A 17,104-nucleotide genomic window follows, 5' to 3' on the forward strand; every position below is an offset into this window, starting at 1 on the left:
GAATAATGAAAACTTCATGAATAACAGAGGAAACCTGTTCCTTTATAGAAAATGGACTCCTGTAAATTTTTCATTGTTTTTCATTTAAAGCATTTTTCCAAATTTTTTTACAAGAGAAATCAGATATTGCCAAACAAATGTATGATAAATGAGACTATGCTCTTGACATTTGATATGTTTTAATCCCTTTCTAAACGGATCTTGGTCTAGTCCATGAATACAATGTAAAATCCAATCAAATTGCTTTATAACCATCTCAACAAACCTGTTTTTAACAAATTTCTAGAGTCATTAGCAACATACAGTCAACCCTAGTTTTTTTTCTTGTTTTTAACCATAAGCACAAAAACTTAAATCTGGAGACGCTTCAAAATAATGAACCACAGTGTCTCTAGGTATAACCTGTAAGTTAAATTTGCTTTAACATTCATCACATTCTTTTGCATAAAAGATATCTCGCATAATTTATTAAAAAAAACACCAAAATTTTTTCCTCATTCGTCAAACATAGACAACATCCATACACATATGATAAAAAAGTTTGGATAATACAAACATCCATGAATTATTATTATAATTAAAAAATACTACATACTTTAAAACTGTTTCCTTCACAACTTTTGCTAGTGTTGTTCTGAAATTATGGGCACAAAATCAACTGTATTTAAAGAAATGATTAAAATTTATAATACTTTTAACTTCTGTAAGAAAGTGATTTTTATTGGAAATTAACATGTATGAAATTAATGCTGCAATTAGTTTCTCAAGCTTCTCTTTGAATTCATTGAAACAATTCTTGTAGCACTTTTCAAATGTTGATATGTAGATGACGACGTCTTCGTCTTCGTCGTCGTCATCAACATCATCAACTGGTCTGTTTTTGCAGGAATATTGTGTCATCATAATGGGATGGTGCTTTATAGTTTTGTCATCAATACTGGCTGATATTTTCACATGAAAGTTGTGTCATCATAATTGGTTGGTTTGTTTTGGGACCTTGCCTCAAACAGGTCACGGACTAGAGTTGCCTTCTCTTTCTCCAGCTTTGATATTGTCTCTCCCTTTTGTCCTACTTCCTGATGATAAACAAGGTAAACCCATTTCATTACAACAATTTCACAGTACATGTAATACAATAATTTAACCCCTTTAAATAATCTTTCTAACACTAAGCAATTTCTTTTTCCTAATTAAATGGACTTCTCTACCAGATGTTTTAAGCTGAAAAAAGTCTAACTTCTTGGCTAACTGTGTAACATGACAAAGTATGACGCTTATTACATTCTGTATGTTGAAACTCTACCAGACGTTTAAGCTGAATAGTTTAACCTCCTAGGTACCTGTATCACATGACAAAGTATGGTGCTTGCTAATTGTGTTTGATGAGACTCTACCAGATGTTTCAGCTGAATAGTCTAACCTCACAGGTACCTGTATCACCTGACAAAGTATGGTGCTTGCTAATTGTGTTTGATGAGACTCTACCAGATGTTTCAGCTGAATAGTCTAACCTCACAGGTACCTGTATCACATGACAAAGTATGGTGCTTGCTAATTGTGTTTGATGAGATCCTAACCGACGTTTCAGCTGAATAGTCTAACCTCCCTGGTACCTGCATCACATGACAAAGTATGGTGCTTGCTAATTGTGTTTGATGAGATCCTAACAGACGTTTCAGATGAATAGTCTAACCTCACAGGTACCTGTATCACATGACAAAGTATAGTGCTTGCTAATTGTGTTTGATGAGATCCTAACAGACGTTTCAGATGAATAGTCTAACCTCACAGGTACCTGTATCACATGACAAAGTATGATGCTTGCTAATTGTGTTTGATGAGACACTAACAGACGTTTAAGCTGAATAGTCTAATCTCCTAGGTACCTGTATCACATGACAAAGTATGGAGCAAGCATGCTTATTCTGTATGATCAGACTCTATGCTCTCATTTCTCACATCTAGACAAGTGCTTTTCCCACTGTTCATAGGTGGTTTCCCATAACACCAGGCTAATAATATATGAAGGTGAAGGAGAAAAATAATCAATTACCTCTATATGAGGTAGAGTAGATATCATTATCTTTGGATAACGCGTTTTGAAGGTTAGCACTACTTTAAGCCTTGTGCTACATTAAAACTGGGTTTCATACATCTGCCATCTACATGACAAGGAGGTTAAATCTTCTATCAATCTAATGTTTTCACTTCAACAAGAAACCCATGGACGTGTTGACCTAACACAACATTTAAGTATGTAACATGGCTCAACAGATTCTCTCAGGCAATCTTACCTGAGTAAGCTGTCTGTTCTGGTCCTTCAGCATCTTGATGGTCTCCTCGGGGTACATGGTGCTGTTAGTGGAACGCACAGCAAGGTTCATGTGCAGTGGAAAACCCTGAATAAACCAAATAAAAAGGTGTGAGGCATATAAACAATAAACATAAGCAGTCAGTCTAGGGACCAATCACATTACCTTTAACTCCCAATCAGGAGAACTTATTACAGGACAATGATATAGGATGCTTGCCATCTCTTCTAAAACTACAATAGACTCTGGCTGGCTTGCTGGCTAGAAGGATTGTTTTATGAAATCATTAATAAAAGAACAAGGACTTCATACAATGATGAGAAAGTAATGCAATTTGTGTCATTGGCTTCAGTCACTTCATTTCCTCTTTTAAAAGTCCATCATTGGTTCTGTAGTGGTATGGGGGATGATGATTGGAAGGCCATGGATTTGAAATATCAAATTTTTAATGGATAAGGAAGAAAAACAAAAAATAAAAACAGCATTATCTCAGATAAAGAGAGAACCAAACACCTAGAACCAAGATATACAGATAACCTAGCACATAGAACTAAGTTGTAAAGACAACCTAGCACATAGAACTAAGTATATATAAATAACATAGCACCTAGAACTAAGATATAAAGACAACCTAGCATCTAGAACTAAGTATGTATAGATAACCTAGCACCTAGAACTAAGTATATATGGATAATCTAGAACTAAGATATAAAGACAACCTAGCATCTAGAACTAAGATATAAAGATAACCTAGCACCTAGAACTAAGTATATATAGATAACCTAGCACCTAGAACTAAGATATACAGACAACCTAGAACCTAGAACTAAGTACCGTATATATAGATAACCTAGCACCTAGAACTAAGTGTATATAGATAACCTAGCACCTAGAACTAAGATATAAAGACAACCTAGCACCTAGAACTAAGTATATATAGATAACCTAGCACCTAGAACTAAGTATATATAGATAACCTAGCACCTAGAACTAAGTATATATAGATAACCTAGCACCTAGAACTAAGTATATATAGATAACCTAGCACCTAGAACTAAGATATTAAAACAACCTAGTACCTAGAACTAAGTGTATATAGATAACCTAGCACCTAGAACTAAGATATAAAGACAACCTAGCACCTAGAACTAAGTATATATAGATAACCTAGCACCTAGAACTAAGACATAAAGGTAACCTAGCACCTAGAACTAAGTATATATAGATAACCTAGCACCTAGAACTAAGTATATATAGATAACCTAGCACCTAGAACTAAGTATATATAGATAACCTAGCACCTAGAACTAAGATATTAAAACAACCTAGCACCTAGAACTAAGATATAAAGACAACCTAGCACCTAGAACTAAGTATATATAAATAACTTAGCACCTAGAACTAAGATATAAAGACAACCTAGCACCTAGAACTAAGACATAAAGGTAACCTAGCACCTAAAACTAAGTATATATAGATAACCTAGCACCTAGAACTAAGATATAAAGACAACCTAGCACCTAGAACTAAGATATAAAGACAACCTAGCACCTAGAACTAAGATATAAAGACAACCTAGCACCTAGAACTAAGATATAAAGACAACCTAGCACCTAGAACTAAGTGTCTATAGATAACCTAGCACCTAGAACGAAGATATAAAGACAACCTTGCACCTAGAACTAAGTATATATAAATAACTTAGCACCTAGAACTAAGACATAAAGGTAACCTAGCACATAGAACTAAGATATAAAGATTACCTAGTGCCTAGAACTAAGGATATATAGATAACTTGCATCTTGAGCTCAGAAAAAAATAGAATCACACTACTTTAATATGGCAGTACAGATGTATTGATTTCTGGGTACAAGCATGGCAGTAATGACATGTGTATGTTCAGCCAACTGTTACAGTTGTTTGAAACTATTATTGATTTCAGTATTTATTTTTCCAGCTGTGAATAACTGATTGGTATCAGCATTTGAATACTTCCAGTGAACTTAGATACTTTCCTGTTCAGGTGTGACATCATCCTTTATTCATAAGCTCAGAGCTCATAGTGAAGATAAAATATTGTCATGCTTGGAGATGAAACAGTTTCTTACAATTCAACAAATCAATTTGTCAATTTGTTTTCATTTCATATTGTTTGATGCTACGATAACATCAATACTGTTAAGTTATTTTCCTGAATATAACATTTCATTCTTACCCAATGTATCAGTGATATTGTCAGAATAGAGACTTGTGCGTACTTCCAGAAATTTGATTATAAGTAAATGACACTGTTATGGAAGATTTGTTGACTAGCTAACCCACAACACACTAATGTGTTAAGATGTCACTCTTAAATCCATGTTTTATTCATGTTTTGTTTTATCTATTGGACACACTAAGATAAAATGATAATATTCTCATATAAAGTATGCTGCCATATTCCTCATCTGATCCAATAAATTATCACACATGGCAGTTTTCAAAGGCTGTAATCTAATTTTATGAAAACACAGATGTCATAAAAGTCCAGATTTGATGAAGCAACAAGCTGTACCTTTTCTGAACTCTCCATGAGAGTTTTCACCTGTTGGTTAACCTCTGAAATACGAGCCTGCTGGAAATTCATCCTCTCTTGATTTGCCTCCAAGTTATTATCCTGCATTAAAACAAGTTCAAATTTCAATAATACATTGAATTTTTTAGTTTGGGTTGTTTTTCTAGAATACATATTAGATAATTTCAGATAATCAAGTGTTTTTCATGCCTATATGAAGACACATATTTTCAAAATCGAGCAAATGGCCTAGTTGATTTTCATTCTAGATATATAAAGTGGAAATCATGAGACTAAAGGGCAGAATATGTGAGGTGTCAGTGAAATAAACACAATTTTCAAACAAATTTTTAATGTGGATTTAATAGTATAAAAAATTGACAGTTTAAATCTTTTATCCCTGCCTGTTAAGACAGAATGAAGGATTATATAGAACACCATAACACCAGTTATAAGCAGTGCCTTACATTATATGTGGCCTTGCCAACATATTTCTGCTTCTCATCAATCATCTGAACTTGTTTTTGGTACCACTCTCGTGCTTGGTCTACTACTTCTAGTCCTTGTATCAACATCTCCTTCTCTTTTTCTAACTGTCTCAGTCTCTTGATCTGAAGATAAAATTTATTACTTTTTTTATCTGAAGATCCATAACAAGCTACAGCTTTGTGTTAGGATAATAAGAGATACATGGTATATCTTAAGTCAACTATATACAGAACCAACACAGAATATCTATGAAGTAAAACCAGATTCTTTTTACCATCTATAGGAACATGTTTAACACCAGAAGACCATTAGTGGAAAGAATCAATATAATCATTTTATACCTTGAAAGTGTAACAAAAGATCTCATTGATTTGTGCTGATGTTTTAAAGCATCCTCAAGGTAAGGAAAGTTTCTATTCATTAGTGAATCAATAAGAAAACTTTTGTATTCATATAATTTTGTCAACATATATATGATTACCAAAAAAACTGCTTTAGAATACTAGAACATTAAATTGCCGGTCTACACTCTCACTGAACTGTAACCAATACCATACTGTTATAAAGCATGCATACCAGCCATATCAAAAGGATTTTCCATTTTGCCAACTTACATCATAAGAATTTACTATCAATTGTGAAAAAGATAACATGGCTAAAATCACATATTCTGGTTTTAACACAAATGGTGAAATGGTGCATTGGAAAACAAACTTGTTACATAGTATGACTGCCACTTCAAAAAGTCAGGTTGGCAAGGTTACTGTATTTTAACTGATCTTACTGCTGTGCTTATTCCTCTAACAAACTGCTATTTGAGAGACAAGTGAAATAACTATACGGTGCAAAATAGCATTCAATAAAACAACATACCATACTGTAATCTACCCCACTAGACAAAGTGTGTCGTCGTGCTGAGTTCTGTCTGCGCACTGTAGCCCCTGATTTCTGTGGGAGGGAGCTGGAACTTTTGGTCTTAGTATCTGAATCACTGCCATGAGACACCCGGCCAGCCTGCTCGATATTAGCTGTATAATGAGGAAAAAAAATTCACATGTTTGTACCTTTAAAGTTATGGAATAAATAAAGATAAAACTATAACTGTGACTTTAAGGTCAGTGAACAAACACCTTCCGACTAAGCAGAAGAAACATTGCCTGCTGCTGGACCTATATATATGACCTGTAATATGAACTTTTGCATTACTACCTCCTTCACAACTCTGCCTACAATAAAGTTGCTGAGGACCAAGAACTTCCCACTGTCCTACAATTTACACTTAAGACTTGTAAGAATCTGTATTGTATATTAGTATAAAATATCGTGCCCATGCTTGGGATCAAACAAGTGACTTGTCTGTTCTCTAAGTAAGCAAACATCCTCATGTCAAAGCTAGTAATCATATCACAGCCTATAGAACCAAATGATATTACAATAATACGGTTTTAGATCATTGATCTATCTATCACATTTCATTCAGTTTAAATAATGGATTCTTGCATGTTTCTGTGCAATCTCTGTTCCCCGTAGAATTGTCTTTGTTTGACACTTTGATGTTTCATGAGTGCACACCCAAACAAGAAATATTCTATTTATTATCATGATTCACAGTGCATTGAAGCCAGTCAGAATTTGTCACTCTGTCTATAAGCATGCTCTTTTATCATAACTCTGTCAGATAATACAGTTTTAAATCGAAGATCCAATTCTTCAAATAATTTAATTCAAGGTAAGTAAACACCAAACATAAATGTTCTAATGATAAATTCAGATTGACCTTATCCTAAATCAGGAGTTTTCTGCTGTTGTCATTCCATAAATTTAAAATGCACAGGACTAATACTTTCACTGTAAATGGTGTGATCTGGCCCCACTTGTATAAAACATCTCAACTTGAGATTTCCTCAAGTCGAGATTTTCCTCAGCTAATATCTCCTTGAAAATATCTTGTATGAAAATTCCTCAAGGAATTTCAGGACATCCTAGCTGATGACTTCCTCCTGTTCCTTGAGAAAATTTTATACAAGCCGTTTTTGAGGAGATATCAGCTGAGGAAAATCTCGACTTGAGGAAATCTCAAGTTGAGATGCTTTATACAAGTGGGGCCTGATTGGTCAAAAATGAATGAAAATACCAAGACTTATTTTCACTCAGGAAAAATATCACTTAAATTTCCACTGCAAAAAATATTTCACTTCAAAAAAGTAAATAATTGCAAAGTAACTTCTTAAATACATGGATACCTGTTGTTTTCATTAAAGATGATTTTATAAATCTCTCTTTATTTGCTTGGCAGAAATGAGTGAAAGGAAGACGAAAATTACCATGTTTCTACTAAACCATAAACAGCTTAGATACACACCAATACAACAGGTACATTTTGTCTGATCTTTACAACCCCTCCTCTAGTTTTGTAGGTTACAGTTTTTAGATATCAAATGAATGTCAACACAAAATGTCAATGCAACAAAGCCTTGTAAAATCCCATCGATCAGGTCCCTGAACTATTAAAGGACCTTTAAATAAGCCCTCTTTGGGTTATTTATATTGTTCTAGCCAGTCAAATCTTTAAATCTGAATCCCTTTCACTACCTGTAAGCATAAATCTGCCATCATTCACATTTCATTTGATATTTAAAAAAAAAATATAGTCCTTGTACTCTTTGTGTATCAATCTTCATGTTTTATGAAACTTTAAAGGAAAATGCAAATATTTTGTCCTTTATTTGTATCAAACATAAAAAGTTGGCAAGCTAAAGGAGAAGGAAGATATGGACAACTAAATTCTGTTTTACACAAATGTTTTTGAATTAATTTTTTTTTAAATTTGTAATAAACTTGACTGTCCTGAATGTGTTTTACAAAGTAACTCAAATAAAACACACACACATCATAGCTTTGTTCTTTAAATCCATTTTCCTTCTCTTGTCCCTCATGTTCCCCTCATGGTTCATTTCATTTTTTTCCTAACACAAGGATAAATCCTATGTGATCAAATCTTCTTAGTTTTTTTCACTGGAAACTCAACAGTGTTACCAGGTAAGCACTTTTCCTTCAATGTCTAGACTGAAGGTTTTACACAGTACAGGAAACTACTGTGAGCAACACAAGGTCAATCTAACTTTACACACAGTAATGAATCAATGTCTCAAAATAAATGTTGGTGAATATACAGAATCATTTAAAAAGTTAAATTGATCTCCATTTAAAACTGACAAAGCTTTGAATCTTTAATCATTGACAGAATAATGTTTCCAGATTTCTTTACAGTCACACAACACTCTACTGTTAGAGAATCGGTTGGCTAGTGTACTGAGAATTATTCAAGTGGTATCTCGTCAATTGTGTTTAATCCTAAACAAATTGCCCTGTGTAAACATGTCTGTAGAAAAACTGTTCAATGTTTTTGCTCAGTTCCCAATCCAACAGAAACTAACATAATCCGATGCTGTGAATACACTTTTGAGGTGAAAAGAAATACACTGTACTAATGGTTTCTCAAGATGTCAGCTATATGAACTGAAATTTACCGTTGTTTATAAAAATGAACATAGTCATGTGAACAGCCATAAATAAATCCTAACCGAAATCTGATGAGTATCACAAAACTAACTTAAAAATGCAAGTGTTTAAAAAAGTATAGCTGTATAGCTAATAGGATTTACTGTTAAATTTTGAAGAAGTGCACTTGAATGTCATTTTAACAAATCATGATCTCTCAGTATCAATTAAGATTTCACACATGGAAATTTCTGCTCATATTCTTTGGTAATTTTGGGTGCTTTTTATATTTACTTTAAATACAAAAACACTGAGAATTATATTGTAAATTTCATATTATTCGCATGATTTGATTCTCAATAGAAGCAAATTCTATATTAAATACTGAGAGAACTATAAATAACCAACAAATTCACAGGTAGTTAAAGGGAAAAACATTAATTTCATTACAGAATGTAGGTGTTTTCATACATTTACATTTCTATGATATCCAGATATCCAGATATCCATAGTTTCCAATGTCCAGCTTGACCACTAATTTAACAATGATAATATTACGTTTTGAAAAGGAGGTGGTTCATTTTGAAAGCATGAACGCATGATGCCAGGCAGAAATGACAGCAACAGCATTAACCTGTTTATGTGCATATTTCAGCGAAAACCAACTGCCATTGTTCATAGAAGGTGACACATATGATATATAAATATGCAATAAAAAAATAGGTGAAAAAACTTGTTTTACCATGATGTCGCTATTAACATAGATAATAGCATCCATTCCTAATCCAAGATACATTCATTCATAGGTATTTTACTGAACAAATAATCATTTTGGAGGCAATACCTGTATACCAGAATATGTTCAACATTTTAAACCCTTAGATTTAGTTTCTACTGAAATTTGATGTTTATTAGCCTTCAACAATTTACACTAGCAGGGCATATACCTTAAGATGTTTGAATTAATTTCAATGATAAGTTTGTTTTTAGATGTCATTAGCTGATCCTTACATCAACTTCACTACACTGAACATAACATATTAATCCTGCAGCAAGCCAAGCTTGCTAACATCTGACTTTTTACTAAGCAAGAGGGTGTGGGCATATTGTGGGACAATGAAATAGCACTGATTACATTTAACTATGTTAATGAGTGGTCTTATTACCAGGTATGGGCTTATCATTGAATAAATACACTTATCAAATAATTTAAGGAGGTGAGAACTATCTCTACAGACGTCCTTATTAACAGTGCTCTACACCTGGGCTAATTACGAGTAAAGGGTTATGTTACATTTAATTCACGTCTGTTTGTACCATTAATGCCCAATTTGAAGCAATGTGCAAGATTTTATCAGACAATTACGAGCTCTCAGTGCAATCATTGCATATCAAATTAACTGTTCGTGTAGCTTTAAGTGAAGATTTTCTTTTCTTTTGCAGATTGATCGGCAAGATCATTAAAGTCGCAAATCACTTTAATAACGACATTGGTATAAAATTCTCTAAGGTTGCAGATCTTGTCAGAAGGCAAATGCATGTAGCAGACAGAAAACAAATTGATAGAACATGTGCCAAAATATTCCAGCTTAAAACTTGGAGTTCAGGTGAAGTGTAGATTTGTATTCTCTTGAACAAATCAAGATATAAGTCGGTGAAATTTTACTATTAGGTGTAAGATGTCCTTGCTTGTCAGCTTTATTAACTACCTACACTGATGTAGAGATTTTTAGATACATTAAGAAGCATGAATATAAAAATAAACCATCTCTTGATGACAAACAGAAAATGCGGCCCTATCATAACTTACAAAGAATAAGGTATATGATAATGGTTTGTTTACTGATAAATTTTGCAATAGACTTTTTAAGATGCATTTTCATTTTTGTTTGCAACATTTTTACCTTTCAACCAAATATGATCATGAATTCATATAAATTATTTCATCATAGATACATTACATGACATCATCTAATAAGAATGATTTATTTTCATTATATAATTATATTTTTTTAACAACTTTTTAAAATCTGCTGAAATCATATCTAAACCCTGTCAGATGATTTACAGTACTTGCTTTGATTGGTATCTCAATAAATCAAATATTTAGTATTAGAGTGTGATCAAAGACTTCATTAATTTCCCAACAAAAAGCAACCCTACATGGCTTTCAATGCCAACATACATGTTCCAGCATCATTTCATAGGCCAAACATAGCATGGAGATCGTGTAAAACATAAACATATCAGTTTTCTGGAATACCGTTACTGAATTCTTATTGCTAAGATACTTAAACCAGTCTAATACAGGATAATAGTACCACTAGTTTGATAAACAAGAGCTTTTTAAAAAACTCCAACCCTGATTATAGATTACCTGATAAGTATTTCTGGTAAAAACAGGCCAGAGATGACTAGGTACAACCTAGATCTGATATTGTATATACCGAGCGGGTATACCTAATTACAGTACTGGCCAAGTTCAGTACCAAAAAGAACTTCTAGTATTATAAATGTGTTATTATTACCTGATGCTATATATCACATATCTGCTTTCCTGATATCATATACCTATGTGATCATATTTAGAGTTCTGTCCAAATGGTGGCTATAAGAAAGGAAATCAGAAAGGACACTCTGTGTGATACATGTTTGGCACGGAGTTAAGACATTGACACAGCATATCAGGGTGATTTCAGAGGTGACAATCTGAGAGTGACACTAATCAAGCCCTTTATTTACCTTACCCTGACATAGGTAATAACATACTGGGATCCTTTCAAAACTGACCAGACTGGTTTTACACTTACATAACAGCAAGGTTGGTATTTCCCGGCCTCTAACTTATACACACTATAAATGGATTATGGTACCTCATCTACCACTTATTTGTACAATAACCAGCCAATAAATGTAAAAGGTCTAGCTTTCACCCTTCAACCCTGATTCACAACTTGACAAAACCTTCCTAACAAAAAAAGGTGAATAAGATCTTTAAATCTTGTTCTGTAAGGCTTTTTTAATCTAATATTTTTTTCTTGATTGGTTGAAGAATTTTCTTTTACTGGAGACTTTTCATTACTGGATTTTCCTGGAATAAGCTCACAGAAAAATACACCTGTATTTCATAAAATACCTGTAAACATGTATGAATTACATCAAGATATCAACCTTCAGGTTTAATCAATTATGACTAAACCTTGACTTTTGATTCAATTCACTGAGCTTCATTATAAGGATTTCAACAGGATTTCCTTGAAACTTTTTTACCATTCAGAGAAGTTATTGCAAACAAGGAGCTGCAAACTGTGGCATTATCCCTGCATTTAGTTGTTGGTGTAAAACCGAAATATGATATAATATTCACCAATACCAAAATAAAACAATCTGTGATGTCACTCAATTATGTACCGCTATTATCACCTGAAGATAAAATACAGCGAAGGTGTTAGTGCAAAATATATGTCTTTTTTGTCAATTATCAATCAAATTTCCTAACATCTCAACTTCAACATTTTATATCTATAATATAAATATATATATCTTGACATAGGTCCTGTGTTTGACCTTTGATATTCGAATAGAGCTTGGTATTGTCCATGAACAAATTCATGCATAAGTCTTTAAGATCTAAAGTAATACAAGAAGTCACCAGAAATAAAAAATTTTTTAAGGTAACAGAAAAAACATTAAAATGTCCTCAATAAAAATGAAACGCATCTAGGGCACTAACCATATATATACAGAAGGTTTTGTTGAGTTGAGTGGAATAGTTTTGAAGTTGCAGTCTGGAAAGGAAACTTAACACTAAGTTTGTGTTTTTTTGGCATTTCCATGGTAACACAAAAATACAAAAAATGATATATAGCAAAAGACACAACTAGGGCACTAACTTAATATATACAGCAAGTTTTGTGAAGTTGAATTGAACAGTTTTGAAGTTATAGCCCCGAAAATCCCTCGGACGGACAGAGCCCAAATTATTATCTCCCGCAAAAAGTGTTTCGCAAAGAATAAAAAGAACAATAGATCAACCAGAAATGAAGTACCTATTTAATTGTGCTTTTAAAGTCAATGAATGATGTCATCTGTAAATCTCAGACTGAAAGATAGCAAAATATACATGCAAACCAATTCTGATTGAAATCTATTCATATTAAGCAAAGCTATTGCATGGCAAAACACCCCATTTGATATCCCCCTTTTTGAGTTTTTCTTTGCAGTTTCACAATATTACCACAAAATTTCTGCTCAATGGCACTAGTGGATGTGGAAAACATAATTTAGTATTTTTTTTCAGGATGTGCTATGGCAGCCATATCAGATTTCAAACATACATGACAACACTTGGCTAGGACCATCTAAAGATCATTTAAGGCGAACTTGAGGTGAATTACATTGGTGGAAACTTTTGAACTTTACAAAAAAAGGTGTTGTTTTGGATATACATGAAAGTGCATTTTACAAAAAGGGTTTTTTGCTTGGAAAAACCATGGACAAAATATGATATAGCAGGTCTTTCTGGCCCTAATAGGTTAAATTTTGCCCACAGTCATTTCATAATGAGAGCATGCTATCCCATTCCATTGGGAAATGACCAAATACTTTGTACATACATTCTTTAAAGTTTGGTACATATCACATTGAATCTGAAGTCACTGAATGATCTTCCATTTTCTTTACTTTTGAAGCATGATAAATTGTTACTTGCCTGAAGGTTAAATGTTGAAAAATTAGGTTTTAAGAATATACTTATCACATTTTACATTCTCATCATATAAATCAGATAACAATATGGATTTCTGGGGACTCTTTCATGAATCATTTTTTCTTGATATCCTCTACCATTATGTTCTATCTACCTCTCATCATAGTACACATGCATTCAACCATAGATCAAGAGATCCTATCAATGTTCCTTCCTGCAGAAAATTTCACTAATTTCTTAGTCACGCTTTACAATTGAAAGTAACAACTTCAATTTTATTCCACAATAACTGGTTATGAAGTACTATGACTATCATAAAACTGATGAAATTTCATAAAAGTGAAGAATACAATGCTCTGAAATGACACAGATGGATCAAAGGCATTAACCATCACTTGGGAGGGTATCAAGTGTCCAGTGGGTAATTTAGGAACAGTTATAATAGGCACACCTAAGAGGCAGTGTTATCTGGCCAGGTAAACTATTTACCTGTGTGTACCTTGACAGTTAGATGATATGGTCTAGTAGTCGACAATAATCAGATGTTGTGTAGACGACACTTGAGATCTTCATGGTCCATACCAGTAGTACATTACCATATAAAACATTTCAGGTGCTGTCCAATTTTATTGCCCTTATCTATGTATAGTAATAGTGGTTTCTCCTCTTTCTTAATTTAACATTTTGAATCTATATAGGGCAAGAATGTAGAAGGAAATACCTTTCTGCAAACGTTAAACATTCAAAATTTTATCAAGTGTTTGAAAACTCTTATCTGTTATCCAACTCACTGTTCACATGATGACCTCATCTTTAACGAACAGTTCAAAAGTTTGATTTGAAAATTATATAGGGCAAGACTGTTAACACAGGATGTAGAATAGAAAACTTTATCTTTTAGGTCTAGGTATAACTAGATATCAACCAAATCATAGATAATTTAATATACATTAACCACAGATTTATTAATAACTATAAACACATTAAATTTTATAACAAGTCATGGTGTCAGGTCCTTCCTTTGAAAGCAAAGAAATAAAATCAAGAATGTTTGATCTAGCAAAAACTGATTTCTCCTGAAGTTTTTCTTTCTTTTTGTTATAATTAATTCCTTTATAAAGAATTACAAGCTTAATGGCATAAAGTCATTGTAACAACTATGCCCTGTGGGTTTAAAAAGTTAATCTATCAGTGGAACCGAGTGAGATTGCCTTAGGTTGAATACCTATACAGATTAGACAGTGGCGACAATTACCTGTACAATCTAATCCAAATAAAACAACAGGTTATTATTTAGGAACAGATAAACATCAAATGTTTTTATCTAGTTTTCAGAACCTGTCACAGATAACTATATCAGCTGACAGGTATGGGATATCTAATATATTTATCATTTATTCTGGATTTTATATACTTTGTATGAGATCATATTTGACATCAAGAAGCTACTATTATTTTGAATCTGGCAAAAAACATTTTGGAAAATAGTGTTGACGACATAAACTTCACTGACATTGTAAATTAACACACTGATATAACAGTTTCAGTTTTTTTTTTTTTAAATATTGAAACCAAGACTGTAAAGCAGTTGATATCATGCTTGTGAACAGTACATCATATCCTGTACAACAACAATGAGGATGCAGCTGCCATAACTTTGGAGGCATGCAGTCATGAAAAAATGTACATATAAAAATAGGACACAGTATACCTTTTAAACAGTTATGTACTACTAATGTCTCCAAGTACATATAACTTAAACAGAAACATATTGTCATGGTTGTATAATTAATACCATTTGTACAATGGAACTCCTTTGAACCTACTATGCATGGGACATGAATATTTGGTCGGTTTAAGAAGGGTTCGGTTTGTAGAAATGAAGCATGCTGACCAGTCCACATCCTGATATAATTAAAATGATTCTGTTCTGTATGTTACATTAACCATTCCATTTAAAGAACAATCAGAAAAAGCTTTAGAATTAAAGAATAAAAATATTTTGGGAAAGTAGAAAAAACATAAATACCTGTATACTCTATGTGGCTTTGGTCAAAAAGAAATCAGTTTATTACCCATTAAGATTAAGATGCAAAATTGCATCAGTACTTAATTCACTTTTCCTGTAACCAATTCTCACATCGGTGAAACAATGAATTTGTTTGATATGGCTTCAATTTTTTAATAGAGATAACATGCATTACAATTATTATAATCCTCCAAACCTGGGATGAAGTCTACCCATGGTAGGTGTACATATTGGGGGTAAAGCTTACAATTGTCACCACAGCTGTTGATTTCATGGTAAGCAGGTCGGAACTTGGGTCCTGATCATTTGTGTAAGGCCTGTTTTCAGAAGTAATTTTCAGTATATTTCAATTACTTGGGACACAAATTTGGTTTGGTACTCAGAATTGAGAGGAATCGGTCTTGGGAAGGTTTTTTTTACTACAATAAAGAGGATGTTACTCCATACATGACCACAACCTTTGGTTTCAAGAGGTGATCGGATTTGAGAAGGATCGGCTTAGGGAAGCTGCACTGTATAATATTAATTACACTCTTGTTTATTTATTCAAATACATCAACTTATGTTTTGTAGTTCCTTACCGTAATTTCCTGAGGCCGATGCTTGATTATTTTGAGGCAACAGGTGTAAATCACAATTTGCTTGATGGAAATGTTCTTTTTTTGTAACTGGTACGGGTCCAGGTTCATTTACTCTCCGCTGCCAATTCTTCAATTCACTTATAATACGCTTATTACTTTTGTCCCTTGGAGGAACTTGAGGTGGGTTTGCTCCATTTGTATTTTGATTATCTTTTACAGAGTCGGAAGATTTAGAAATTGGTGAAACTGGAACATCATGATGAGAATTATGTGATGAAACCTTTTCTCTTGGATGGTATTTTTCTTGATGATCCATAATATCTTTTCTAATATTGCTTCGATCATGTAATGCATTCAGTACATTATTTGGTTTCACAGCTGCAGTATTGATTGTGTGGTATCTATTTTGGTGTAAAGCACTATGACTAGATCTCTTTGGAGGCTGAGGAACATCACTTCGTGTCTGGCTTGTTCTCCTGATAACATTTTCGGATCTATTTTCCTTTTCTTGTATGTGCTTACCATCACTGTTATCGCCTTGTCTTCTGGGATCAAACTTTACGTGGTTATTATGCGTACGATGTTCAGGCTTTTGATGGTGATCAATTGTTCTGGAGTCTCTACTTGTTAACATGGCAAGTTTCAAACCGGCGACGAATCTGTCAAAACTAAGGTAACCGTTTTGAGGAGTTACTTTTCGTAAAGCTTCGATAACCCCGCTTGGTAGCCCCTGCACCCCTTCCTCGTGCCATCTGCTTTCGATGTCGACAAATCTGACATAACCACACCGCTGTTCGTCCAAAATGTCGAAAAGGACACGAAGTGATTTCACAAATTGTTTCGGTAACCCTTCAATGCTATTCCATGCTGTTACACTTGTCATATCGACTTTCGGATGTTTCTTACTCCAACTACCTGACATCGACACAT

The 17,104-nt window shown here is 33.4% G+C and overlaps 1 protein-coding gene across 1 annotated transcript; it reads right to left on the reverse strand.

Moving 5' to 3' along the window:
• Positions 1–717: 717 nt before the first annotated feature.
• LOC132549815 (suppressor APC domain-containing protein 2-like) lies at positions 718–17,090 on the reverse strand. The gene is made up of 6 exons (XM_060213788.1): positions 16,175–17,090; positions 6,229–6,383; positions 5,334–5,477; positions 4,867–4,968; positions 2,295–2,399; positions 718–1,076 (listed from the first exon to the last, which is right to left on the reverse strand). The coding sequence occupies exons 1-6, from the start codon at positions 17,055–17,057 to the stop codon at positions 951–953; spliced, it is 1,515 nt and encodes a 504-aa protein (XP_060069771.1). The 5' UTR covers positions 17,058–17,090; the 3' UTR covers positions 718–950.
• Between the last annotated feature and the right edge of the window lie 14 nt (positions 17,091–17,104).

Source organism: Ylistrum balloti, unplaced genomic scaffold, assembly GCF_031769215.1.
Source record: "Ylistrum balloti isolate Yb309-2 unplaced genomic scaffold, AGI_CSIRO_Ybal_v1 Utg370078, whole genome shotgun sequence".
Taxonomy (NCBI): domain Eukaryota; kingdom Metazoa; phylum Mollusca; class Bivalvia; order Pectinida; family Pectinidae; genus Ylistrum; species Ylistrum balloti.